A 27,977-nucleotide genomic window follows, 5' to 3' on the forward strand; every position below is an offset into this window, starting at 1 on the left:
ATAGGCATAGTTCTTCTTTCAGCCTGGTTTGTGCAGCCTTTGCTGCACGCGAATTCAAATTTGAAGTACGCAGAACATCAGCCAATCAACGCTGTAGGATCTTTAATTTCCTGGCCAATGAGAGACAAAGAGACAAAGCCCGACTTCCTGCCTGAAGAAAGCCATATCCTATTCAGTTGTTAGGAGACCGGAGCGTGAGAAACGTCGAGGTATTTTTGTCTGTGACCAAGAAACATTATCCAGTACATGGCGGGGGCCGCGAGGGCTACTACCAAAGAGCCACTGGACCTCGTAAGTCAGAACAAGATCTTCTGTGAAACGGTCCAGAAAGAACTACGATGCCAGCGTCTACACACGGAGTACGGGGTGAATCCTCTCCTCAAGGGTATGGCAATGACGAGCAGCATTGAGCTATGCAAGCAGCGCGGGGCAGGGGAGAGAATAAGCGATTTCTCCACCACTAGGGCTGGCCGTCCTTAGTGTAGCAAAACAAAATAAACTGGATGAAGTTGATTTTGGAGATCAGAGCTACAGGCTTCAGCAGTATATGAAGAGAGAAGTCAAGTCTCGGGGCTCTCTGTTTATTGTTGCAAGACTTTTCTCAACATAAACTTAATCCAGTGGCACCTTTTAAGACCAACGAAGTTTTATTCAGGATATGAGCTTTCCTGTGAAAGCACACTTCATCAAATAAAATGAGATGGAAGGAAAGCATTCAAACTTATGTCCATTTATATCATTTGGTGTTGTAGGGTTTGTCCTGTTTGCCCTATGTAGAGAACTGAAGGGCATTGTTGGCATGGACACAAATCTGAAATCAAGAATCACAAGACTGAGAAACTTGTAGAACACTTTAACCTCCCAGAACTTTTAATGGGTAGCTGTTTTAGTGCAAAGGAACTTCAGGAACAGAATTGAAAGGGAAATTGCTGATTTAGAAGATATTGCAGAACTTGGAACAAACACACACACCTAGGACTTAACAGATATATTGGTTTATCTCATTACATTTGCGAAACTCATTCTCACCAGGGACTATACACCCTGTCTTAAGCATTCCTCTCTCTTTGAATAATATGCAACACTGTATTGCAGTGCAATATATAGGAATATATTTTTCTGACATAACCTCTAAAGAACAATATATTCGTATAATATTTAGAACAACGTAGTGATGGTGATGTAGTGCAATGAAACATGAAATATTATGTACATCATCCCAGCTAAAAGAAAAACAATGCTTTTTGTTATCTTCACACTTGAAGGGAGATGAATGGGGTGTGGGGCATTGTAACAATCTCAGTAAACTTCCCACAATTAGAAAAGATTCTCTTACACAATTATCTATTTTGACATATTTATTGCTTCAACCCTTGTTCATTCCTTAACAGGATCCATACAGCTGTTGACCCCATAAACTTAGCTTCTTGTTCCTGTTTTGTCTCAAAATGTTATGTTATATACTAATTTGCTTTTCAACCCTGTCTATAAGTTTGAATGGTTTCCTTTCATCTCATTCTATCCAAAGTGTGCTTGCACATGAAAGCTCATACCTTGAATAAAACTTTGTTGGTCATAAAGGTGCCACTGGACTCGGACTTCATTCTGTTGTTTCAGACCAATACAGCTACCCACCTGGATCTTTCTTCTTAACAGTTGGCATCTACAGATGCATGTGTGCATGTGCATAAGAGAAAAATTCTTCATGACCCAGAACTCAAGGCTGTTATCCTGTAAGAGAGTGCATGCCTGGTGCCCAATAAGATCAGGGACTAGAGAGTCCTAATAGCCCACAGCATAGCAGCAGCTACTAAACAAAACAGCATAACATAATCCAGTAGAATCCCAACACAAGGGAGAACGGGACCATGTTTGCCTGGCAGTGGAAAGAACAAGACAGTGGTCCTTCCAAAGTGAGGTCCATAATAGAGGCACCACACACCTAACTTAATCAGACAAAAGGCCTGCAATTATTTTCTGAGACAGAAGCATGTCTTTTTAAAAGTGGCCAGGCCTCCATGAGTATCTACAGCAGATGTATGGCAAAATATATCAGGTAACCAGAATGCTTGGTTGCATCTCTGCTACTTAAGCTCAGCTAAGGGTATCATCTTTAATGTTGTAAAAGGATCGCAATTCTTGATAAAGATGGAACTTAATCACATTCTTGTTTTCTTAATCCCATTTTTGCCTCAGCTCCTGCATGGTACCTGTTCAGTTGGGGCTGTCTCTGACCAAAGGCCAGCTATGTTTAGTCAGCTCTTTCTTAGGACTGTAAATACAGCAACAATTAATTTGTGGCCTTTTTCTGTGGTAGGTACAATCCACTGGAATGACCTGGAAGAGTGGGAGTAGGAGGAAGCTGTTTAAGAGTTTTATTTCAGAGGGCATTTGGTGGACAGTTTGGCAGAGTGTTAAAGCTGCAGTACTGCAGTCCTAAGCTCTGCTCACGACCTGAGTTTGATCTCTGGTGGAAGCTGGGTTTTCCGGTAGCCGGCTCAAGGTTGACTCAGCCTTCCATCCTTCCGAGGTCGGTAAAATGAGTATCCAGCTTGCTGTGGAGGAAGTGTAGATGACTGGGGAAGGCAATGGCAAACCATCCTGTAAAATGTCTGCCATGAAAACGTCATGAAAGCAACATCACCCGAGTCGGAAACGACTGGTGCTTGCACAGGGGACCGTTCCTTTTCCTTCTTGGCAGATTTGGCTGCATTTTTTATCTGTATCTTGTCAATGGACTGTTGCGTTTTTATATCCTTGCAACTTTCAGAGAGCTCTGAGAGAGCAGAGAAGTGATATAAGGGTGAGGTTTGGCTAAGCAGCTGGGGAAGTTGCTGAGAATTTCTGAGTTTGTGTGACTACTGAAAATTCTGAGTTTGTGGTTGCTGGGGAACTGCTGTCTGTTTGGTTTGAGTGGGCTGAAGGTGATTGAAGGTGACTGTTGCTGATTGAGTAGGAGTGGCTGTGTTCCCCACCCTCTTTGCATTATTAAACTGCACCTTGCCAGAGAGCTAAAGGGCTCGGCCTGTGGCTCTTAGCCTGGGGGCTCTATAAGGACCAGGAACCCAGATCCCTAATTTCCTTGTGTTCCCAATAAGGTAAGTTGACCCTCCAGAAGGGGAGCCACATAAACAAACAGAATTTGAAAGGGGACTCTATATTTTTGAAAAAAGCTATCATGAAGGTAGAATGCCAGCAGGGGGGTGGGGGCTTTCCGGTGTTTTGAACTGAGTGTCACATGTATGACTATCTGCCCACAGGACAGAAGTCTTGGGGGGGGTGCTCGATGCAAGGAGCTCCTGGTCCTCAGGGAATGAGTTCGTACCCTTGAGGCCGAGGTGACTGACCTGGAGAAGCAGAGACAATCAGTTAGGCACTCGAAGAAGACTCTCGGGGACATATTAGATGAGCCCCACTCTGAACATGGCAGCCCTGTTGCTGCCAGGGAGCATGAGGGTTGAGAGGGAACAGGGCATCGGGCTGAGGATAAGGGGAATGCGCCCTCAAAAGGGACCTCTTCTTCAGTTGGTGAGCGGGTATCCTTTCGCGCCAAGTAACCATCCCTGGGCAGGGAGAGAGGAGGGGTCTTGGTAGTTGGTGATTCGATCCTTAGGCAAGTGGACAGCTGGGTGGCAAAACCGCATACTGACTTGCCTGCCTGGTGCGAAGATAGCGGACATTACGCTTGTAGTAGATAGGCTGATAGACAGTGCTGGGGAGGAGCCAGTGGTCATGGTGCATGTTGGCACCAACTATGTGGGTTAGGGTTAGCAGTCGTGAGGTCCTGGAGGAAAAATTTAGGCTGCTAGGTGGGAGACAAGGCCAGGACCTCCAAGGTAGCTTTCTCAGAAGTGCTACCTGTTCCACGTGCAGGGCTGGAGAGACAGGCACAAATTAGAAGTCTCAATTTGTGGATGAGACAATGGTGTAGGGAGGAAGGGTTTAAGTTTGTTAGGCACTGGGATGCTTTCTGGAACAAGCAGGAGCTGTACAAAAGAGACAGTCTCTACTTGTCCCCAGATGGAACCAAGCTGCTGGTGCTTAAAATCAAAAAGGTGGCAGAGCGGTTTTTAAACTAAATCTTGGGGGAAAGCCGACAGGCGATGAAATGTCTCTGGTTCGGGAGGACTTATCTCGAAGAGATGAAGGGTTAGCTGTTACTTTTCTACCTGGTAATGGGTCAGAGTTGTCCATTGAGATGGTGACAAACAGTATAGAGTGTATGTAAAAGTCTCGAGGCAGCAGGAGGAAGGTGGCTGGCCTAACTTGCCTGGGAAATTAAAGATATTTGTATGCAAATGCTAGAAGTGTTTGAAGTAAAAATGGTGTTGGAATGTTTAGTGTTGGGGAAAAACATAGACATTGTGGGAATTTCAGAAACTTGGTGGAATGAGGAGAATCAGTGGGACACGGTGATTCCTGGATATAAGTTAATCAGTGGGACACGGTGATTCCTGGATATAAGAGAATTAGATTCCCTTCTAGAAATGCTTTGGGTTGAAATAGAGGGCCCAAAAGGAAATTTAGCTATGGGAGTTTATTGCCCACCAAATCAAAAGACAGAGGGTGATTATAATATGATGGAAGGATTAAAGATAGTGGCTAAACGTAAAAACTGTGTCGTAATAGGTGATTTTAACTACCCGCAGATTGATTGGGTAAATGTGTGTTCAGGTCGAGAGAAAGAGATTGAGTTTCTAGATGCTCTTAATGACTGCTATGGAGCAGATGGTCACAGAATCTACCAGGGGTGGGGTGATCCTGGATTTGGTCCTAAGTAATGCTCAAGACTTGGTGAGAGATGTAAAACTGATCACACCACTTGGGAGCAGTGACCATAACGTTATTGATTTCACCATCTGTATAAATAGAGAGTTGCCCCAAAAAACAAGCACAACCACATTTAACTTTAAAAGGGGTAAATTCCCTGAGATGAGGAGGCATGTGAAGAGGAAACTGAAAGAAAAGGTAAATACAGTCAAAACCCTTGGGGAAGCTTGGAGGCTATTTAAAACTACAATCCTAGAAGCTCAGATAAAATATATACCACAAGTTAGGAAAGGCACAAACAGGTATAAGAAAAGGCCTGCATGGTGAACAAACAAAGTAATGGAAGCTGTAAAAGGTAAGGACTCCTTTAAGCGATGGAAAGCTAGTCCAAGTGAGATTAATAAAAGGGAACACAGGCTGTGGCAAATCAAATGCAAGACTGTGATCAGGCAGGCAAAAACGGACTATGAGGAGCATATTGCAAAAAACATAAAGACCAATAATAAAAATTTCTTCAAATATATTAGAAGCAGTAAACCAGCCAGGGAGGCAGTTGGGCCCTTGGATGACCAAGGGGTCAAAGGATTACTGAAGGAGGATAGGGAAATGGCTGAGAAGCTGAATGCATTTTTTGCCTCCATCTTCACTGTGGAAGATGAGAAGTGTGTGCCTGCTCCAGAACCACTTATTTTGGAAGGGGTGTTGAAAGACCTGAGTCAGATTGAGGTGACAAGAGGAGTTCCTACAACTGATAGACGAATTAAAAACTAATAAGTCACCAGGTCTGGATGGCATACATCCGAGAGTTCTGAAAGAACTCAAAGTTGAACTTGTGGATCTTCTGACAAAAATCTGTAATCTTTCATTGAAATCTGCCTCCATTCCTGAGGACTGGAAGGTAGCAAATGTCACCCTCATCTTTAAAAAGGGTTCCAGAGGAGATCCGGGTAACTACAGGCCAGTCAGTCTGACTTCAATACTGGGAAAGTTGGTAACCATTATCAAGGACAGAATGAGTAGGCACATTGATGAACACAAGTTATTGAGGAAGACTCAGCATGGGTTCTGTAAGGGAAGATCTTGCCTCACTAACCTGTTACATTTCTTTGAGGGGGTGAACAAACATGTGCACAAAGGAGACCCAATAGATGTTGTTTACCTTGATTTCCAGAAAGCTTTTGATAAAGTTCCTCATCAAAGGCTCCTTAGTAAGCTCGAGAGTCATGGAGTAAAAGGACAGGTCCTCTTGTGGATCAAAAACTGGCTAATTAATAGGAAGCAGAGAGTGAGTATAAATGGGCAATCTTCGCAGTGGAGGACGGTAAGCAGTGGGGTGCCGCAGGGCTCAGTACTGGGTCCCATGCTCTTTAACTTGTTCATAAATGATTTGGAGTTGGGAGTGAGCAGTGAAGTGACCAAGTTTGCAGATGACACTAAATTGTTCAGGGTGGTTAGAACCAGAGAGGATTGTGAGGCATTCCAAAGGGATCTGTTGAGGCTGGGTGAGTGGGCGTCAACGTGGCAGATGAGGTTCAATGTGGCCAAGTGCACAATAATGCACATTGGAGCCAAGAATCCCAGCTACAAATACAAGTTGATGGGGTGTGAACTGGCAGAGACTGACCAAGAGAGAGATCTTGGGGTCGTGGTAGATAACTCACTGAAAATATCATGACGATTGCAATAAAAAAGACCAATGCCATGCTGGGAATTATTAGGAAGGGAATTGAAAACAAATCAGCCAGTATCATAATGCCCCTGTATAAATTGATGGTGCGGTCTCATTTGGAATACTGTGTACAATTCTGGTCACCGCACATCAAAAAGGATATTACAGCATTGGAAAAAGTTCAGAAAAGGGCAACTAGAATGATTACAGGTTTGGAACATTTTCCCCATGAAGAAAGGTTAAAACGCTTGGGGCTCTTTAGCTTGGAGAAACGTCGACTGCAGGGTGACATGATAGAGGTTTACAAGATTGATGCATGGGATGGAAAAAGTAGAGAAAGAAGTCCTTTTCTCCCTTTCTCACAATACAAGAACTCGTGGGCATTCAATGAAATTGCTGAGCAGTCGGGTTAAAACGGATAAAAGGAAGTACTTCTTCATCCGTAGTGTGATTAACATGTGGAATTCACTGCCACAGGAGGTGGTGGCGGCTACAAGCATAGCCAGCTTCAAGAGGGGGTTAGATAAAAATATGGAGCAGAGGTCCATCAGTGGCTATTAGCCACAGTGTGTATATATACACACACACATTTTTGGCCACTGTGTGATACAGTGTTGGACTGGATGGGCCACTGGCCTGATCCAACATGGCTTCTCTTATGTTCTTATGTTTTGCTGCTTATTAAGACTAAAGAGAAAAGGCAGGATATACAAATGTAAATAAATGGATATGTGTTCTTTTCCACTTTTAGTTCACACCGTAACCAGAAAGCCAATGTCCTGGCATGATAACATAGAGGAGCCTGCTGATGGTAATGAGTTCTTCATTGTAAGGATTTAAGTCATGAATAGTTTATTCTTGCTTTGCCATTTAAGTTAAAAGAACTGAAAGAGTGAATAGTGCACACAAGTGGGGGAACCCACAAAGACTTGTGGAGATCATCTTATTTAGCCCTCCCTTCTTTGCCTTCCCTGGCAGCCCCCATAGCCTCTCCCTTTTTCCTGTTTCCTTCTCACTCACTAGGCAACATACCTTTATCTGTCCCTTCTCATTGTAAACTTTCCCTCCCCTCTGCACCCTCTACCTGGGAAAACTGTGACCTAGTTGTACAGCAGCAGCTGCCAGGTACTGTTCAGTTGTAAGAAACACACAAGAATGTAGACAGGACATTTCCTTTCCTATGTATTCCCCTCACCACACTATTTGCTCTTTTATTTTCTTGCTTCTTTACTTCCCACCAACCTAACTTTTATTTGCTCCCCTTCCCCCAATCTTCAGTAATATTGGTATTTATTTACTTAATTTATACTCTGCTTTTATCCACAATGGAGCCCCAAAGCAGCTTACATAATTCTCCCCTCCTCCATCTTATCTCCACAACAACCCTGTGAGGCAGGTTAAGCTGAGTTTGACTAACCCACCATCCAGTGAGCTTGAACAGCAAAATGCAAATTCCAACCTGGATCTTCCAGATCTTATTAAACTCTTACCACTACTGGTTTTCATGGGGTGGCTGAATAAAGCAGCTGGGCATCAGTGAGTCAGGGTTAGACACATGGTAGCAAGATGTCCCGTAGGTTGCTGCTAGGCCTGGCCATAACGAGTTCTTCTCAAAGGCCAAAACAGCCCTGGAAGGGGCCCTGACCCCTTCTCCCACTAAGATTTGAAGGATGGCAACAGCCACTGCTTAGTCCATTAATTTTGGAGGGGTTTTTTTTGGGGGGGGAGTTTGTTTTTTTAAAATGGGGGTTAAAGATTTCAGAGTTTTCTGCAAACAGGAAGGTTTTTATCAGGTTTGTAAAAAGATCTGTCTTGTTTGTCCATGCCGCTACTCTCTGGATTTATGTATTCACCTATTTGGCCACACTGAGAATTAGATATATTGATTACTTTTAATTAATTTATTTATTTCCTTAAATTTCTATCCACCGTCTCCACAAGCAGACTCAGGGCAGTTAACAGACATTTATATTTACAAGTTAAAACCAATAAAATACAGTTACAATTAAAACCATTCCGTAGTGCTGTACCACTTCAATATAGGTGGGTTCTTCTTTCCAGAGGCTCATAACTTTTGATGCGTTTTATTCATTCTCTAAACTAAACTCTCTTTCTATGCCCGGTTCGAAGTGGATCGAAAGGAAGCGGAATTACGAGCAACATCTCCGCTGGGGACTGAGCAAGGTGCCCCTTTCGTTGTGAGGGAGCACGATGTTAGGTGTATAATGAAAGCAGTAAATTCTAGAAAGGCTGCAGGTCCCGATAATATCCCTGGTTGTGTAGTAAAGGAATGTGCAGGGCAGTTAGCTGGGATGTGGACTGAGATTTTCAATCGTTCTTTGTCACAATCTATTGTTCCCACTTGTTTGAAGGCTTCTCTTATTGTCCCAATACCAAAGAGGACGCCAGCAAAAGTTTTAAATGACTATAGGCCAGTGGCCTTGACTTCTGTGATAATGAAGTGTTTTGAGCAATTAGTTCGAAAATATATTATTTCCTGCCTTCCTGCTACTTTTGACGAACATCAGTTTGCTTACAGGAAAAATAGATCTACTGAGGATGCTGTTAATACTGTCCTTTATACTGCCTTATCGCATTTGGACAAAAGGGGGACGTATGTTAGAATGTTGTTTGTGGATTTTAGCTCTGCTTTTAATACAATATCACCCCATAGATTGTTGTTTAAGCTTAAGAATTTGAAGCTGTCGGACTCTATATGTGAGTGGATTTTGAACTTTTTATCAGGTTGCTCACAAAGGGTTAAAATGGACGGATATACTTCTTCCGTGAAGATCTTAAATACTGGCACTCCCCAGGGATGTGTCTTGAGTCCACTTCTTTTCACTATTTACACGTCTGATTGTGTTTCTAGTAGTCTGAGTAACAAAATTGTTAAGTATGCAGATGATACAACGTTAGTGGGGCTCATCTCTGAGAATGATGAGTCTGCGTATAGGAGGGAAGTTCATCAGCTGTCCCTCTGGAGTAAAGCAAATAATCTTATTTTTAATGTAAATAAGACGAAGGAAATTATAGTGGATTATAGGAAGAGTAGTCTGGACATTCAGCCATTGTTTATTGATGGTGTTATGGTAGAACAGGTGACAGAATGGAAGTTTTTGGGAATTACTATGAAACAGGATCTAACATGGGGGGCAAATACTTTAGCTCTAGAGAAAAAGGCCCAGCAACGACTATACTATTTAAGACTCTTAAGATCACAACAACTGTCAGGGAGTCTGCTGGTTGCCTTTTATCGTAGTTCCATTGAGAGAGCATTTTATCTTATTTCCTCTGCGTGTGGTTTGGGAGCTGCACGGACGCAGAGAGAAGGGTGCTCCAAAGAGTGATGGTAAGAGCACAGAAGATTTGTGGATGTTCTCTCCCCTCATTGGTGGATCTATATAATAGGGGATGTAAAAGGAAGATACAAATGATCTTAAGGGACCCTTCACATCCGGGCCACTTGCTATTTGAGATCTTACCGTCAGGTAGGCAATATAGAGTGTTGAAGGCTAAGACAAATAGATTCAAGGGCAGCTTCTATCCAAGTGCCGTGGTTAGGCTAAATGCAGGGTTATAAATGGTTATTTGTTTTTAGATGCATTTAAATGGTCTATGTATATGTCCTTTTTTGGGGGGGGGGGGTGTTGATGTGTTGGTATGTTTGTGGAAGAGCACCTCATTTCGTTGCTCTCATTTTCTTTTTTGAGAACAATGACAATAAATTTATCTATCTATCTAAGCAATTCTCCTTTAATACTTTTAACCCTGCAGCTAAGTTCCTGAATCTCATTCATCATGCTGCACTTGAACCAACCAAGAAATATAAAGAACCACAGACAGCAAACCAGGAAATTGGCTGGTTCTCCACACCTTTGGTGAGTGGGTTTAAATGGAACTAAGTTTTCAGAGCTGGGGGAAGGGGGGCAAGAGCAAGCCATTTCTTGTCACTATAGCATCACAAAGTCTTGAAATACTGTAAGATTATCAGATGTCAGAAATTCCAACAAAATGTGGTTAGGCAGACATTCAGCTCATTACTTCTTCTGCCAAATGTTCTTTATAGTATGTAAAGTAGTAGTGTATAGTATATAAAGTAGTAAAGTTCTGTTTTGCAGACCAGCACTGACCGAAGTGACAAGAGACTGAACTTCCCAAGTCGAAGCACTGAAATCACCAGATATATGGCTGCCATGTGGCGGCTGAAGGAAATGATGAAGGATAAAAGATAGGGACTCCAAGTACTAGTTTAGAGTTTCTGATCTGCACCCTCTCAACCATTTCATGCAGCAAAGTAAACACCATAGGCAGTGAAAATTTCTGCTGCAGCACATCCATGCTTGCAATAAACCTGTATCAGAATGTTGCCTGCCACAGTTTCTTCTGCATTCCTATATTTTGCACAGCAATCAGTTTTTACAAAATGGAAGATCCATTCCACAATGAGAAGCTGTTGTATGAATAAAGGGGGTTCACATGGCAATTGATCAATAGTTGACCATATTCAACCCCTAAAAGAGCCCAGTGACATGGCAGTAGAAGAACAAAGTACAGCCCAGAAATACAAGCACATGCCAGATGGTACTAAGTCCTGTGTGCCTGCCCAGTGCCCAAATTAGAATCCAATGCTGCTCTGCGAAACCCTCTATTACAGGATATCACATCCCCTGCTGAACATGCTGTGGTTATGTATGAATGGCCCAGGAAATTTAAGGGATTATCCTGATCTTCCAGGATAAACATATAAGCAAGAGACTCTTTCAAAATTGTTTAATTTCTAAGTCTCACAGAAGGAAAAACCAGTGTGGACGAGAGGCAGCAACTGGCGGCTGTTCATGTACAAACATGTGACAATCAGCATCACACAGTAGCACTTGCTATTTTCATACTACTTCCTAAAAGAATGCCAAACTTTACAAAGAAAAAAAGTCCACCCATTTCTCTATCGGGAACGGTTCTTCATTTTCTGCCTCATCTTTTTGCCAGGCCTCTTCTGAAAAAAAAGAGAAGAAATGCTGCAGTGGTAATTTCCCATTACCTTATTCTCACTCTGTCCTAGAAAATGTTCCCCAAGAAATTCCTGAGAAATCTAGGATACTAATTATTAAAGCTACAAAATTATCTGTTTCCCCCAACTCATCCTGAATGTAATCCTCCTAATTCCCAATGCAATTAGAATGAAGATCTATCCCCTCATTCTAATTCAAGGCAGATACTTACGTTGGCACCCTTTTTTCTTGCTTTCCCCAAGCCCTTACAGTGGGCTACACTAGCACGAAAGCTGGACACATCATTGTGACTTTCTCGAGTGTTCCATTTAGAGCCTTTCTTTTTTCCGCCAAAACCAAATTTTTGATTCTTGTAGCGTCGTTTAGCATTTGGTCTGGAAAAAAAGCAACATCCATGATGGTTGGGTATGATGCTACAGTTTACCTGCCTTTCCAAAGAAAAAGGAAGTTCTCTTGCTTCTGCCTTCAAACTCACATATAAACAGATACATTGTTTCTTACTTCACCATACTCTGAAGGGCTCCCCAGTCTTGTTTATTTTGTGATCAGTACTAGTTTTTTGAGTGGGCACAACCAGAAAATGGCTGCCATGGGAAGCAATCACAAAATGACTGCCATAGGGTGCTGGTACCAATCACAAAATGTTTGGAGGTTTATAGCTATGGAGGCAGCTCCTGCATACACAAAAGTGATACATCCTGGTTCTTCTGAAGCACTCCATGCTTCACAGTGAGGTGGAGGAAATCCACAGATGGTTCTTTGCTTTGGGGAAGAGATGCCTTGTCAAACTGCAAATGGGAAACCCACTAATGGGTACCACATTGGAGATCAGTGCTCTAAGGTTATTTTGTTCAAGGCACAATGGAAACACCAATAGCCACTAGATGATTTAGGTTTCAACAGCCCCACCACACCACATTAGTCTACCAGCTAGCTGCAGTTACCAAGTTCCAAGGCAGTGCTAATCCCAAATATTCAAAGTCACAATGCAGCTTCATTTGAAATATGATTTTAAAACATGAAGCTCCTCTTTACCATCTGGTTAGTTTCAGTTTCATACACACTACCCTTATGTTTTGAAGCTTAAACTAGAAATTTGTATTTTTAAAAAAATTCAAACTGAAAAGCAAATGGTTCAAAAATACACTATGAGAATTGCCTCCCATTTTTCTGCTGAAAAATGTTTTGGATGTCAACTCAACACCAACAAAATATACAATAGTGCAACAGTTTTTGTTCTTGAAAAAGCATGCAAACATTTGAGTTACACAACCTCTCAGAACAAAAAGTGATTGAATAAGAGGCCTATTAATAGAAAAGTGAAAGTGGAGTTTCTGGTCGAAATCCCTCCATTAGCAAGGGTCTCACCCTTTCTTTATCACTTGGCCTCCAGTCTCCTCTTTCTTCTTGCTCTGAGAAAGTGGTGGCTGTTCTCCCTCCAGGAATTCCAACTTGTCTGATAGACCTGTATAAAGAATTGCATGGATGCCAAGCCACAGAAGAATGTCAATATAAGCTTTAGCCCTCAATGGACAAGACCTTTACATGTAAGCACTTCAAAATGTTCTATGAGGTCTTGTGATAGATCATTATAACTTTCATTTGATAGATGAAGGGGTGTAGACTGCAGATTTTATAGTGCAGTAAAAGCAACATTAGCCAATGATCAGAGAGCCTCAAGTAAGGCTACCAGGAAAGATAGAGGGGTACAAGCCACCATCCCTTCCTTCTGGCATTCCCAACCCAGAACGTAACATGTAATAATGAATTAATGTAAAATATACCAATTTTGGGACACTGATAGTGAAGTCCTAAGAAATATTACATCCTCATACATCCACTGAAGACTCTGTGCCAGTGTCCGTCTCTCTCTTTGTATTTTTATGTGTGTGTGTGCACCTGGAAGTCATGGTGACCTCTGTTTTTTTTTTAATTTTTTTAACTTTATTGAGAATAAACAAACGATCTTAACAAAAGAGTTAAACATTCATCCGGGTAATTCTGAGTAATCCCTCTACATGAAACATAAAACAAAAAACAGAGAGTGAAAGTGGATTCAAACAACACGTTAATTATCACTTTTAAATAAAGTAGATTATTATCATAACATAAATTCCTCTTCAACCTAATTCCCCCCCCCCTTCTTTCCCTTCTGTCTTCCTTTCAATCCATCTGTACAATTTCTTCCATTTATTACTTGCTACTGGTTTCGCCTGCCCTTTCAGAAGTGCTGAAAGTATATCTGCCTCAGCGGCAAAAAGTACTTTTTCCACCAATTCCTCCAAATTTGGGCAATTCCCTTTCTTCCAATATTTGGCTATTAAAATTCTAGCAGCAGTGATAGTATAAATCACCAAATGTTCGTCGTCTTTTGGTATCTCCTTACCTATCATAGATAGTAACATTGGTTCAAAATGAAAATTCATACCTAACATTTCTTTTAAAAATAAACTTTCACCCAAATTTTTTTAACAATATCACAAGTCCACCATGCATGAAAAGTCATGGTGACCTCTGGTGGCTGACCCCTACTGGGGCCCTGGAGTCCCTGTTGTCCCAACTGCTGGTATTTCAAGGTCTCCCATTCAAGAACTTGCCAGAGTCGACCCTGCTTAGCTTCCGAAATCTGATGAGATTGGGCTCGCCTTGATTATCCATGTCAGGGCTCTGTGCCGGAGTCTCTTAAAGACTAGCCAACTGATTTCAGAATGGAATTCCGCCCCCTCCATTAATAGGTGGTGTTTCCCCTTATCCTGCAGATAATTAGCAGCAACAGATCAACTTGCTGCTCTGAGCTTAGGACCAAAGTCCATACTATCTGCTAGGGCAATCTTTCACTACAACTATTGGCATCTTAATTGGCTTCTGCTATGCCATGGTAACCAGAAATTCCTACATGTTTTCCCACTTCATATGCCATTTCTCCCTTCTCTGATAACATAGCAGAGGAGGAAGGAAGAGAAATGTGGAATACTTCACCTTTCTGGTATTTCTTGATTGCATGTAGCATTGAGGTTTTCTCTTTCTGCCTCTTCTGCAGCACCTCTGTTTGCACCTGTCAAAAAGCAGAGAATGAGCCTTGCTCTCCTTTGTATCCCAGTAGTTGCCCTTTTGTGCACAACTAAGCATTCACACACACTTCCCACTTCACATCAAGCCTCAGTTCAAGGACTGTGGTCTTGTCCCAAATCTTCACCTTTTTGCCATATTTCCTCAAAGCACGGAGCTGTTTGGCCCTTTCAGACTTCTCCATGGCTTCCTGTTTGCTCTTCAGCTTTTGACGAATCTAATGAGGAAAGACCAAACAACATGCATACACTTCGGATTTATTTACAAGTGACTCTCTTCTCAGGTTTCACTGCGCCTTTTTAAGAGTGCCATGTTCCTAAATATGGCACTTCCATAATTTCTGCAACAGAGATTACACAGGAAATTAGGACAACATACAGAAGAGCAGTCATGTTAGCCTATAATGCCCAGGAAGTTGTGCTGTAGTATCTTGCATGACAATTCTGGCTACAAAGATCCAATTTATTATCACCTTTCAAAAGGGAGATTAGGATGTCAAATCATATTATTGATTTTTAATACTGAAGCTATATTGTGGTTTTCCAAATAATGGACTATGAAGGTAAGCTGTGTGTAGTCCTTACACTAGGGAGAGCAAAGTGACAACTGTGCTTCCTCATGTCCCAGAGACTTACATAAAAGGATATTTGCAATATGATAGAACACATCAGTCAGGACCTCAAGCAAATGGAATACATTGAGGAAATACTGATAAACTGAACAAACAGTTGCAGTGCATATAAGATGTGCTGATCATTCCAATTTGTCTTCTTCACTGCATACAGCATATTCTTATTTATCCAAACTTGCCTTACACCAGAGTTTATATAAGAAACAACAACTGCTAGTAGTATCCATTTCTCTCTTCTGCTTAATAAGCCACAAAAAAGACGTTATTCTGATACACTATTCTAAAAGAAATACGTTGGAATAAAGTATAGCTCTACTTGATTTGAATGGATTTAGCATATATAATGAGATAAGAAACTAATATCCCTGTTCAGTCCCAGGGAAGTGAATTACAAGTTACTATGAAACTTGGAACAAACACCTCCCTGGGACTGAGCAGGTATATTGGTTTCTTATTTCATTACATATGCTAAATCCATTCTCACCAAGTAGAGCTATACATTCACTTTATTCCAATGCAATTCTCTTTTAAAGTAGTGCATCAGAATGTCTTTTTTGTATTGACAAACTGGAATAAGGGATATTGGTTGTTTATCTCATTTCATATGCTAAATCCATCTTCCATTGTATTCCAATGTATTCTTTTTTGTATTGGCAAACTTGAATGATATTTATAATGCTGTTACATGTGAAAACGTCGTGAAAGCAACATCACCCCAGAGTTGGAAATGACTGGTGCTTGCACAGGGGACTACCTTTACTTTTTTACATGTTAAAAAGTAAATTGGATGGAAACACCTCTGAGAAAAAGATGTTCTCAGTTTATCTCATGCTCAAGGAGAAATAGAGCAAATAACAGACTCATATACTGCCTTGTAATGTTGAATTCTCACCACAGTTCTCCAATTCTGACATGTTTATTGCCTTTTATTGTTTCCCCGCACAACTTATACTATCCAGACCAAACTTGTTAATCTTTCAATTTGTTAATTTCACTATTTTGCCACTGGATTCTAACTTCGTACTATTTTGCATGCTTAATGACTACCCACAAGCTGTATGTAGCACCATTAACCGTACCCCATTTCATTGTCTGATGAAGTGTGCTTTTAGCACATGAAAGCTTACATTCTCAATAAAACTTTGTTGGTCTTAAAGGTGTTACTGGACCCCCAACTTTGTTCTAGAACTCTGCAAAGACTGTTATTATCTTCACTTCATTCTTCTATCTTTCTTGGAAGTATTCTTATGTGGAAACATCAGTGTTATCAGTTTGGAAGTGCTACAGTTCTGGACCTGACAAGATCCATCTACAATTATAACAGATAATTGGAAGGGGGATTAGAAGCCATATAGCCAATATTCCCTCTAAGGAGTGAAGTCAAGTGAGTAAAAATTCTACTTCATGAGCTACTGGCATTAAAGTTGTGAGGTACTGCATAAATTAGTTTGCTCTGGGACCATTTTTTCTGAGCTAAGACAAAATCGTGAGCCGGAGGCTAAAAAACTGAGCTAGCTCACACTAACTCAGCTTAGAGGGAACACTGCATATATCCTACCTTATGAGAACCAATGCTGTATAATAATTAGACTATCAACAAACAGAGGACTCACAAGTAACTCACAGGTGAGAGGAAATTCCATCCTCCATGCTGGTGCTCAGTTCCTCTCCTTTTCTTGGCTGCTCCCATTCCCTCTTTACTCCCCTCTTGTTGTCACCACCATTAGCCTTCTTCCTCCCTATCAACCCTCCTGGGCTTGCACTCTCTTCCATCATCCCTTTTTTAAAAAGCTGTGGTTGTACAGGGCAGCTAGGTAATCACCTAATGGTGGACCTCACAAGATCTCAGTCAGACTTGTTTTTAAAAGTTGCAACATGGGTGTAGGCACACACAACTTTTCCATTCATGGATGGTTTTCCAAAAACAACAACAAAACACCCTTTCTCCCTCTTTTTTTAAAAAACCTTTTACTTTTAAAAATGTTGGGATTCTCCTGCAAATATTACATTTGTAGAAATATCTTGCAGTACTCTACCAGACCACATTTTGAAGATGGGGCGGGGAGACTTGCATTTTAAATCACTTTAAGGACGAAAGTTGAAAGGTGTTCTATAAATAAATGAAATTAAACTTTCCCAGACTAACCCATTTGTCAAGGTTGTGCAGACCAAACAAAAGGGAGAACCTGAGCTCTATTGGGGAAAGGAAGAATATAACAAATAACCTTCTGCATTTGCTGGTCAGATTTTGCCATCTCTGCAAAATAGTCATCAGGCCGCCTAGTGGGGACTTTGAGCCGATGTAGCTGAGGTAAGGCTTCCATCACAGAAGCTTGAGCCTGATGATAACTGGGAAGATTAAAATAATTAAAGAATTACATCAACACTTTTAAATTATGTTTGCACTTTAAGTATTTCGTGCTCTGACAAGGAAGAGAAGTAGATTTCAAGCTCTTTGTTGCTGTGCCATGCTAACATACATAAATGCACAACTAGTCCCTCTTTCTCCCCTTTGCCATTTAAAACTCATTGTCATCAGTACACATATTGTCTTCTGGAGGCCACATTCACATCTCCCTCATATGTCTTGTTTTGCACTGCATTAATCTATTCTACAGAGCAATCAAGCAGCTCAAGGCAATTGTCTTCTGGGAACTTACTGCTATAATATCCATTCTTAAGAACACAAAAGAAGCCATGCTGGATCAGGCCAATGGCCCATTCATTCCAACACTCTGTGTCACACAGTGGCCAAAAACCAAGAGGTCCACCAGTTGGGCCAGACTCCAGAAGCCCTTTTTCCCTGTCCATGTGATCTTAACTTTTCTCCCTTGCTTCCCCCTCACAGACATTAATACTAGCATGAAATGTGCAATGCAACACACTAAGTTTTCAGGAAGCACCTGATATACATGGACTTACAAGCTCATCTTTCTCATAAAGTTAGGTGCAGGCCTCCCTCCTAGCCACTAGACTATGATGCTTGTTGACTGGAATGGCAACACTTTCTTCCCTTTTGATCCCTTTTTATTTTTCTCACTGCCAAAAAAGTAGTAGTTTGCTAACTTTGATGGGCTATGTTTGGTTGCTAGGAAGATTTTAATTCCTTATCTGAAGGGAGCCTTGGAGCTTATGATTACAGGTTGCTGTCCTTGTAAACACTGGGCTATGGATGACTGTGTGTGAACAGTGTGTGAAGGAGAATGGGCAGGGAAGTTATGCGATGATGGCACTGTGACCACTGCATTGTATTGATTAACCATGCAGAAAATCCATGAGGGGAACACTGCTCTGGTGATGTGGCTGGTGTCAGGGTTTCTAGGGATACTGTGAAAGTGGCTAAGTTTTCTTTCTACAGCTCTTGTACTGACTTTCCTTCCATATGCACAGGATGAGAAATCTACCTAGTACATTTTTATCAAATGCAGTACACCATTGTGATCCCTGACACAGCAGTCATCCAGGACAGCAGGACCACAGGACTGCACTGGCAAGACCAAAGCAATTAAAAAAAATTAACACCGTTTGTTCTTTGGTCCAAAAAGAGTAAACACTGTATATAATGTGTATCCAACAACTTCCTTGGAAGCCGCTCATCTATGCAGACTTACAAACTCATCTCTCTCTTGAAGTCATCCTCAGGGTCAACAGCATCTTTATCAGGCACATGGCTAGAAGCAATAGTTGTTTCCAGACAAGAAGTCACATCAAGCCTTTCTACCCAGGCTAAATGTCTCTGGAATTCAGACAAACACTGTTTCAATCCATCCTAGAAAGAAGCACATTAATAGTGATTAAGCAGAACATGTAAGACCTTCTGTATGTCACCTTACTAAGAAAAGCACAAAGAATCTTGAAAGTTCCTGCCTAAACATAACCTAAATACATCATTACTAGGGATGGGTACGAATTGGGAAAATGGAGGTTTGTGGTTAATGTGGTCTCATGAACCATTCTGTTTAATGAACTGGCCTAAGGGCTGTGATGTTGCATAGCTCACAAAAGTCATTTAAAGGATTCCTTTTAAATGGCTTTCACAAGCTGCGGACTTGCGGAAGGCATTTAAATGCCTTTTAAATGGATTCCTTCAAATGGTTTTTACAAGCTACACCACATGGCATTATGACTTGGCAAGTTAACTCAGAAGGCATTTAGAGAGGCCATGGTCTCTTTAAATACCTTATAGCCATGCCCAAATAAAGGCCAAGTAATATTGGCTTTTATTAGGGAGCAGCTATTTTGGTAGCCAAATGAGAGTCTCAAATCTGATTTGGCTGAATTCCGAAAAAATACCAGTAAGGGTTTGGTGGGGGGGTTTTGTATTTGGCTCAGTATATGCCATGGGCACACCCCTGATTTTTACCTGCTCCTGCCTCTATGATCCAAGTGGGCAATGCAGCAATCACCCTATATATTTTGTGTATGATATCTTAGAAGAAGAAAAAGGCCACTCCAAAAACTGAATGCCCAGCTGCAAAGTATTAAGGTAAAGTACAACTGAACAGAGTGATTGATGCCCAAACTAAATGCTAAGTTCATAACCTAGAAGCTCAGCATGCCAACAAATGTCATAATCACCTAGTACTCACCACATTGTTGAAAGCCTTTGGTCGTCCCTCAAGCACAACATTTAGACCTGGCTTTAACGAACCTTTAGTAAATGCTTTCTGAAGCTATATTAGAAGAAACAGACACATAAATAGAATACCATGAAACTGATCCTCACAAATATCAAATGAATTAGTTCAGTCGCCTCCAACTCTTGATAAAAGAATATATGAGGAACAAAAATATACAGATGAGCATCTGGAAGTATACCCAGAATTAGGTGTTCAAACTGCTGCCTTACCCTTATAGGAGTACATTTAGCTTGAAAGACTAAATATATGCTGTGCTACTGAAAACTGGAACAGTATTTGAAACAATCCTCAACACAGCCCAATTCACCATATTGCCTTAGGCAAATCAGTATTCTCACCATCTCCCTTACCCTAAATATGGAGACCAATTACTGAGCTACCTTACAAGGTTACTGTAAGGATTTTTGAGAGAAAATATACTTGATACACATTCCCTCGTAATAACAAAAGTGATTTGTCACATTACATGTAACACCCTACACCCTATACTAAACCTCATGAGGTATAATAATGGTTATATAAAAATAATATAGTGCACCCATAGTACTTCTATCAAAAGACACTCTAAAAATTTGGAAAAAACCACTGCTGTTTTCATATCTTGGAACGAAACACACCATGACCCTGGTAAGTTGAAAGAATGACCTTTTACAGTAGTCTATAAAATAAAAACACCCTACTATCATCAACCACCACAGGCTACTATAGGACCTAGCCCGACCATATTGTAAGAACTGTATCTCATGACACAACAGCAGGGCAACCTGAAACTTACTCTCACTAAAGAACACAGAATCAAACGTACCTCTCGGTCAGTGACAACAGATTTTTCAGAATCTGAGGACGTTAAGAAATTTTCCATGTCTGCCTGGAGCATCATAAGCTGCGTTCTGGAATACTTGGACTTGGCGGCCACCAAACTGTAGCAGGGGAAAAAATAATGAAGCACGCTCCTTTCACTTCCCAAAGACCATGAAAGAGATGGGGTAGATTTGCCAGTTTGCCGTACCGCGCTCCTGAACCTATTCTCAAAAGCTCAGCAGAAGGCGGCTCCCCACCACATCAACATGTTGAGAAAAAACTCTGCTCGTTTAATTTCTGCTCATCACAGGAAACCTTGACCAGAAAACAATATGACAGCCTAAGACTCAACCCCGAACCTGAAATTTCCAGTCGGAGACTCCAGCCTCCAAACGCGGGAAAGGGAAAAATATCCCCGTCAGCTCACTACAACCAACCACGCTCTCATGATCCACGAGGAAGGGCGCACCACTGCTTCCGGTCCCCGAGAGTCGGCCGGAATGTACTTCCGATTCTGCTCCGACGCTCTTTCGCCGTGCTTCTAGGACGCCGTGTCCATGGCAACTAGTTCAGCCGCTCTCTGTTTCAGTCTCTCTGTTTCGACACTGGGATCGTTTCAGCGAACACCGCCGAGCCTGCGAGCCGGAGCCCGGGGAAAGAAGCCTGCTACCTGAGAGGGAACAAGACGTCGAAATGAAAAGAGCATCAACAGGGAAAGATTTGCGGAAGAGCTGAGGAACCCCAAAGAGAGGGCTGTAGGAAACTAACTTGCGGCGGAGACTCTAACGTTTGTGTCTCTCTTCCAGCATAGGTTGCTAAACCTCGGGCGTCATGTCGGTGATTGTGGCACAAGCTCTCCACATCTTTGGGTTCCAATCTCGTGTAGCAAATAATATTTGCTTTTTTGATGAACAAATAATAGTGTATCCCTCGGGGAATAGCTGTGTGAAATATCACATAGAACAGAAATGGCAGAAGTTCATTCCAGGTAAATGAGCCTCTTCGCTCTACCACTTCCTTCTTGTTCAGGGTTCCCCACCTTCAAAATCTGAAAGGGTGCCAGGTTCATGAATAGGCAAGCTTGTCACACATGTTTGGCTTCTGTCTTTTTGGTTGTAGAATTTATAAACATTAGTCAAAAATTAGTTGTACAAATTAATCAGTTAAAATTTGTGGGTGGAGGAGTTGGGTTCAGGGTACAAATAAAACATCGAAAGTGATGTCCTGATATTCCATCAAAGCAAGACTCAATTGGGAAAATCCTTGAAATAGCAGAGCCGGACAAACTTTCTACGCTCTTGAAGGAAAAAAGAAACCAAGAGATAGAGACTATTTGGAACCCTTTATATATATGGTTTGACAATTTGTGATCAATTTCATCTAGCATAGCTTTGTAATACTCTAATTTGGAACCTTACTTGATGCACTGATTTTCTATGTAAGATCATAACTGGTTTCAGATCCCCTACTGATTTTTAATTATGCTTACTCCTGATGATATTATCTTTAAATTACTTTTTTTTCTCTTACTTTTTTTTGTATTAATGACTAGAGCAGAACTAAGGTGTTGAAATTTTCTTCTTCTATTCCCTGTCTCCCCCCCCCCCCTCTTTCCTGTATGTTTAAAAACCTGAATAAAATATATATATATAACAAAAATGAAAAGCATGGTGGGGGAAGAATAACTAGCAAATCTAAAGTTGACATTTCTTAATACTTTCCAAATAGGATCTTAGTTTTTGTGTATTCTGCTCATTAGTGGGTGGGCCATGCAAATGGAAATTCCTGGGATTTGGATTTTCTGAATTATTGCTCATGGAAAAATTGAAATTGATTTCCCTTTGGTCACATCTCTTTGAAAAAATGTTGCATTAGACTAACTGAACATTTTTCTGTGTACTTTATAGGCTCAGAAAAAAGCCAGGGGATGCTGGCATTGGCTATTAGCCCAAACCGAAGGTACTTGGCAATTTCAGAGACAGTACAGGATAAGCCTACTATCACAATCTATGAACTGTCATCTGTCCCATGCAAGAAGCGAAAAGTCCTGAATACCTTTGATTTTGCTGTTCAGGAATTTGTTAGTCTGGGGTTTTCTCCTGATTCCAAGTATCTAGTGGCTCAGACAGGACCTCCTGAATCAAACCTTGCATACTGGATGTGGGAAAAGCAAAGATTAATGGCAATTGTCAAAGTTGATATTCAGAGCAACCCTCTATATCAGGTAAGGTGGGAGAGAAAAATCCCTTCTTCATGATAGACATTTCCTGGGATGCATTTGGATAACTTGCTTGAATTGGTGCAATCAACTACTAACTATGAAGCCCTGCGTGCATTTTCATCAATGAAAAGAAGAAGAAGAAGAAGAAGAAGAAGAAGATGATATTGGATTTATATCCCGCCCTCCACTCCGAAGAGTCTCAGAGCGGCTCACAATCTCCTTTACCTTCCTCCCCCACAACAGACACTCTGTGAGGTGGGTGGGGCTTGAGAGAGCTCTCACAGCAGCTGCCCTTTCAAGGACAACCTCTGCCAGAGCTATGGCTGACCCAAGGCCATTCCAGCAGGTGCAAATGGAGGAGTGGGGAATCAAACCCGGTTCTCCCAGATAAGAGTCCGCACACTTAACCACTACACCAAACTACACCTGTAATGCTGGGTACAAAATTCTTCAAACGATGATGGAAGCTAACCATAAATTTATTGAAACATTTATATTTGGTCTTTCCTTATGGTTCAAGATGGCTTACACTAATAAGCCATAAACATCCCAGCAAGTAATTAGGAGCCTCTTTCGTAGTCATGTTCTTATACATTGAAACTATATCACCTACACCAATGGAGGCATAGAGGCATAATCAGAAAAAAGCTCCTGTATACCATCTACAACTTGCTCTATGATTAAGCACTATCTACATGCAGTGCTGGCAAACATGCCTTTTGTAAGAACCACACCAGGCAGAGTGCTTAATCTAAGTTTTGATTGGCAAGGTGGCTGGAGATACGGCCTGACAGCTCTTGCTACTCTTTGTGAAACAGGGCCATTTCAAGTTACAAGTAATTGTGGCTACTGGAGGACTTTCAAACAAACCTGTAGTGGGAGTTCCATGTTAGGTACTTAGTTCCCAGGTGCACCAGGGAGAAGGGGCTTAAGCTCCCCCTCTCCACATTTTCCTGACCTGAAGTGGCCCAAGTGAGCCACTATTTGGCCTGCTGCAGATATACAGCTTATCCCATCAGTACATGTAAGTTTCCCCAGTGGGCAAATAGTGGCTCTGAGGACCATTTATGTTGGGAAAGCATAAGCCCTCTCTCTCTTTGTATGTCAAGAGTCATGATCTGAATGGGATATGCAATCACCTAGGAATTAAGTGAAGAGCCCTGTGGCGCAGAGTGCTAAAGCTGCAGTACTGCAATCTGAGCTTTCTGCTCATGACCTGAGTTTGATCCTGGCAGAAGCTGGGTTCAGGTAGCGAGCTCAAGTTTGACTCAGCCTTCCATCTTTCCGAGGTTGAAAAGTCTGTGAAAACATTGTGAAAGCAACGTCACGCCAGAGTTGGAAATGACTGGTGCTTGCACAGGGGACTACCTTTACTTTACTTTTTAGGAATGAAGTGTCCAGCAGGGAACTTTCAGAACACATCTGCTGAAATTCCTCATAGGAGATGTGGATTTGTGATATGTCAATTAGCAGTTTGGACTTCCTTTCTGTAATCACTGGTCATCAAATAGTATACCATAATCAGGGGTGGAATTCTAGCAGGAGCTCCTTTGCATATTAGGCCACACATCCTTGGTTTAGCCAATCCTTCAAGAGCTTACAAAAAAGAGCCTTGTAAGCCTCTTGGAGGATTAGCTACATCAGAGAGTGTGGCCTAATATGCAAAGGAGCTCCTGCTAGAATTCCACCCCTGACCATAATGATTTGCTAATTTAATAAAGTGTAGATGAACTTTTGCTCATTTATAATATGCTGTGATTGCTTTGTGTTTGGTTAACTAGAGTCATGAAAATCACCAAATGCCTCTTCACATTACCATCAGATAACTGGCATCTTGGAACAATACTGTTACGTTTTTATCCTGTGTTTTCTTCGTGGAGGTCAGGGCAGTGTACATGATTCTCCCCTTCTTTATCTTTGAAATAATTATAGGAGATAGGTCAGTGGAATGTGTATGTGTGTGTAGAATGACTGGCTAAAGGTCACCCAGTAAATTTCATGGTTGAGGATTAGAACATGGGATTTCTCCATGCTACTCCAGTACACACTAGTGGTGATCACTTTCTTTACCATTGTTTGCATGCCAAAAGTCTCAAGTTCAGTCCTCAGCATATCCAATTTAAAGGATGTGTGTGGGGGGGGAGAATCCTGCCTAAAACCTTGAAGAACCATTGCCAGTCAGAGCAGATGGTACTGAGCTAGACAAGCCAATATTCTGTGTTGTTATAAGGTGACTTCACATAGATTCACTTCCCTTCATAAATATATAGGATACAATCTCAGGGCTTTTTTTTTTTAGCAGGAACACATAGGAATGCAGTTCTTTTTGGCCATTGTGTGACAGAGTGTTGGACTGGATGGGCCACTGGCTGGATCCAACATGATTTCTCTTATGTTCTTATGGTTAGGGGTGTGGCCTAATGTGCAAATGAGTTCCTGCTGGGCTTTTCCTACCAAAAAAGTCCTGTGCAATCTTACAGTGAATGAGTATTTAAAATACTGATTTAGGTGAAAGATGGTGTTACATGCATTATAACATTACAATTCTAGATACAAACTGCAATCTTAAAAATACCTTCCTCGGATTAAGCCCCATTGTATAAAATGGAATTTACTTCTCTGAGTAGATGTCTCTACTCCATAATGTCTTAAATAATTCTTATTACTTTTTATTATTCAAATAGCACAGAATTATGTATAATTAGGGGTTATTTTTGAGTTTGGCTAATCTGGGGGGAGGGGTACCTTACCTGACCAGGAAAATATTTTTTTTTTTTTTGCAGGCCAGAAATAAATGGATACATTGATATGGATAAATGCATCCAGGGCTTTTTTTGTAGCAGGAACTCTTCTGCATATTAGGCCACAACCGCCCGATGTAGCCAATCCTCCAAGAGTTTACAGTAGGCCCTGTAAGAAGAGCCCTGTAAACTCTTGGAGGATTGGGGTGTGTGGCTCAATATGCAGAGGAGTTCCTGCTACAAAAAAAGGCCTGAATGCATCATATTTAATGTAATTATTTGATGTGGCTACCTTAAACATCTCATCTGGGTCTGTGTGTGTGTGTAATTGACCGATGTATATTGTCATTGAGGAAAGGAAAGGTCCCCTGTGCAAGCACCAGTCGTTTCCGACTCTGGGGTGACGTTGCTTTCACAACGTTTTCACGGCAGACTTTTTACGGGGTGGTTTGCCATTGCCTTCCCCAGTCATCTACACTTTCCCCCCAGCAAGCTGGGTCCTCATTTTACCGACCTCGGAAGGATGGAAGGCTGAGTCAACCTCGAGCCGGCTACCTGAAAACCCAGCTTCTGCTGGGGATTGAACTCAGGTTGTGAGCAGAGATTAGGGCTGCAGTACTGCAGCTTTAACACTCTGCGCCACGGGGCTCTTCTCATTGTCATTGAGACCACTTTGTAAATACTTAAGATTTTTATGCTATACATTTGAAATTTTCCTTGTAACAGTACAGTATTCCATGTAATAATCATTTACTGACAGTTGCACATAATGATTCTTGGGTGATCATTTGTTTGTTGTTTTCCAGGTAAGCTTCAACCCACAGGATAATACCCAAGTTTGTGTAACAGGAAATGGCATTTTCAAACTTTTCCGATACACAGAGGGAACCTTAAAACAAACCAACTTTCTGCGAGGGGAGCCTCAGAACTATCTTTCTCATGCTTGGCTCTCTGAAGAGAAGGTGATTGTGGGCACTGACACAGGAAAGCTTTACTTATTTGATTCTGGAGATCTACGTTGGGAGACCAGTATTGAGCACAAAGAGGAAGCCATTCATACAGAAAAGGAGGAAGCAGTACAAGAATCAGAAAGGTGAGGCAGTCTTTAAACTATTTTGTCTGAAACTATCAGCATCATCCACAGATAAACCAGTACAATCTAGTAGATAATGTGTTGAACTATGATCTAGAAATCCTAGACAATGTATCCCAAACATGTATCTCAAACATAACTTTACTAATAGTCTTGGAAAACAATCCATTTTATCAAAAAAAGTTGTTAAGTATTATGTTTAGGATTTAGATATAGATTGCTTACAGTGGAATACTAGATTTGTCCAATTTTAAGTATATTTACTCAGAAGTTTGTTCCATTGAGTTCATTGGGATTTACTTCCTAGTAAGAGTATGCAGAATTACAGCCTTCAATCACAACTGTCTTTGCATTAATACAAGGACTGTATCCCTACCACTATTAATATACAAATTTAAAACAAAATAATTAATTGTACACAATGCATGACTGACATTTGGAATTTATATAATTCTCTGGGTGCTACTGATGGACTGATTGTCTCCCCCTTTTTTTTAAGCCTCATTGAATTTCCTGCTACCAGTTCTCCTGAAGTCTCCAGTGACATGATTTTTGAACCTGAAACTCAGCAGCAAGCATCTCTGCCCCGAGTCTCTGCTGTTGCTACCTATTCCAAAGGCTTTGCTTGCTCAGCTGGCCCAGGAATTGTTCTTTTGTTTGAGAAGTCAGAAGAAAAGGAAGGTTATAAAGAGAGCCGAGAAATACGGGTAGGTAGGGGTGTTAGAGATAAGAATAGTATATTTGACAACTAGTATGAAGCATCCTGTCTTACAGAGCAGAGTGCAGTAGATGCCTAAGCCAGTTCTTAAGGAAAGGCTGACACTGGGAGATGCATTGGTTTCTATGCACATAGTCAGGTTGCAGGATAGCTCCAGGAGAACTGAGCTATATCTTTAGCAATTTCCTTACATGAGACTGGACAGAAGGCTTCTGTTTTAATGGGGAAATCATTTCTCTTTAGGAAAAAAGGTGATTTAGGAAGGCTGAGGCAGTTCTACTGATTTGTAAAATATTAAGGTGATCAAGTGTATTGAAAGTGGGTATTTTAGAGGTAACATAAACATTGATGCCATTTTGCTGTCATTAGTTATGGAAATATACTTGTTGCTCTACTCTACTTGAAAAGTATGTATGGAGGACAGTTATCTAACTACCCTGGTTTATTACATAGGTTCCACAGGACCAGTGCAGCAGTGACCCAAACCAATCAGATAAGCAGGAGGTTGTATGTATTGCCTTCAGCCCTGCAGAGGAGACACTCCTCATCAGCACAAATAAGAATCAGATCTATTTGCTTTCCATGGCCTCAGCTGAAATGAGCAGGGTGAGT

At 41.3% G+C, this 27,977-nt stretch overlaps 3 protein-coding genes across 5 annotated transcripts in view; 2 read left to right on the forward strand and 1 right to left on the reverse strand.

The window, feature by feature from the left end:
- Window positions 1–20: 20 nt before the first annotated feature.
- CFAP144 (cilia and flagella associated protein 144) lies at window positions 21–10,804 on the forward strand. The gene is made up of 4 exons (XM_060231637.1): window positions 21–385; window positions 7,191–7,250; window positions 10,217–10,320; window positions 10,561–10,804. The coding sequence occupies exons 1-4, from the start codon at window positions 247–249 to the stop codon at window positions 10,672–10,674; spliced, it is 417 nt and encodes a 138-aa protein (XP_060087620.1). The 5' UTR covers window positions 21–246; the 3' UTR covers window positions 10,675–10,804.
- A 393-nt stretch (window positions 10,805–11,197) lies between these two features.
- Window positions 11,198–21,108, reverse strand: EBNA1BP2 (EBNA1 binding protein 2). 3 transcript variants are annotated; one of them, XM_060231636.1, is made up of 10 exons: window positions 20,952–21,108; window positions 20,597–20,711; window positions 19,741–19,824; window positions 18,763–18,920; window positions 17,377–17,500; window positions 14,648–14,737; window positions 14,431–14,506; window positions 12,820–12,916; window positions 11,663–11,825; window positions 11,198–11,435 (listed from the first exon to the last, which is right to left on the reverse strand). In XM_060231636.1, the coding sequence occupies exons 2-10, from the start codon at window positions 20,669–20,671 to the stop codon at window positions 11,385–11,387; spliced, it is 918 nt and encodes a 305-aa protein (XP_060087619.1). In that variant the 5' UTR covers window positions 20,672–20,711; window positions 20,952–21,108; the 3' UTR covers window positions 11,198–11,384. The 3 variants fall into 3 exon arrangements, with proteins under 3 accessions (XP_060087619.1, XP_060087617.1, XP_060087618.1); XM_060231634.1 differs by having other exon boundaries at window positions 21,020–21,096; XM_060231635.1 differs by having other exon boundaries at window positions 20,801–21,068.
- Window positions 21,109–21,353: 245 nt separating this feature from the next.
- The window catches only part of CFAP57 (cilia and flagella associated protein 57), a 47,668-nt gene continuing 41,044 nt past the window's right edge, over window positions 21,354–27,977 (forward strand). The window contains exons 1-5 of the mRNA XM_060231631.1: window positions 21,354–21,580; window positions 22,500–22,816; window positions 26,361–26,647; window positions 27,147–27,354; window positions 27,819–27,971. Coding sequence (XP_060087614.1) covers window positions 21,424–21,580; window positions 22,500–22,816; window positions 26,361–26,647; window positions 27,147–27,354; window positions 27,819–27,971 — 1,122 coding nt within the window. The 5' untranslated portion in view covers window positions 21,354–21,423. The remainder of the gene's footprint in view (window positions 21,581–22,499; window positions 22,817–26,360; window positions 26,648–27,146; window positions 27,355–27,818; window positions 27,972–27,977) is intronic.

This window comes from Heteronotia binoei, chromosome 2 (genome assembly GCF_032191835.1).
Source record: "Heteronotia binoei isolate CCM8104 ecotype False Entrance Well chromosome 2, APGP_CSIRO_Hbin_v1, whole genome shotgun sequence".
In the NCBI taxonomy this organism is placed as follows: domain Eukaryota; kingdom Metazoa; phylum Chordata; class Lepidosauria; order Squamata; family Gekkonidae; genus Heteronotia; species Heteronotia binoei.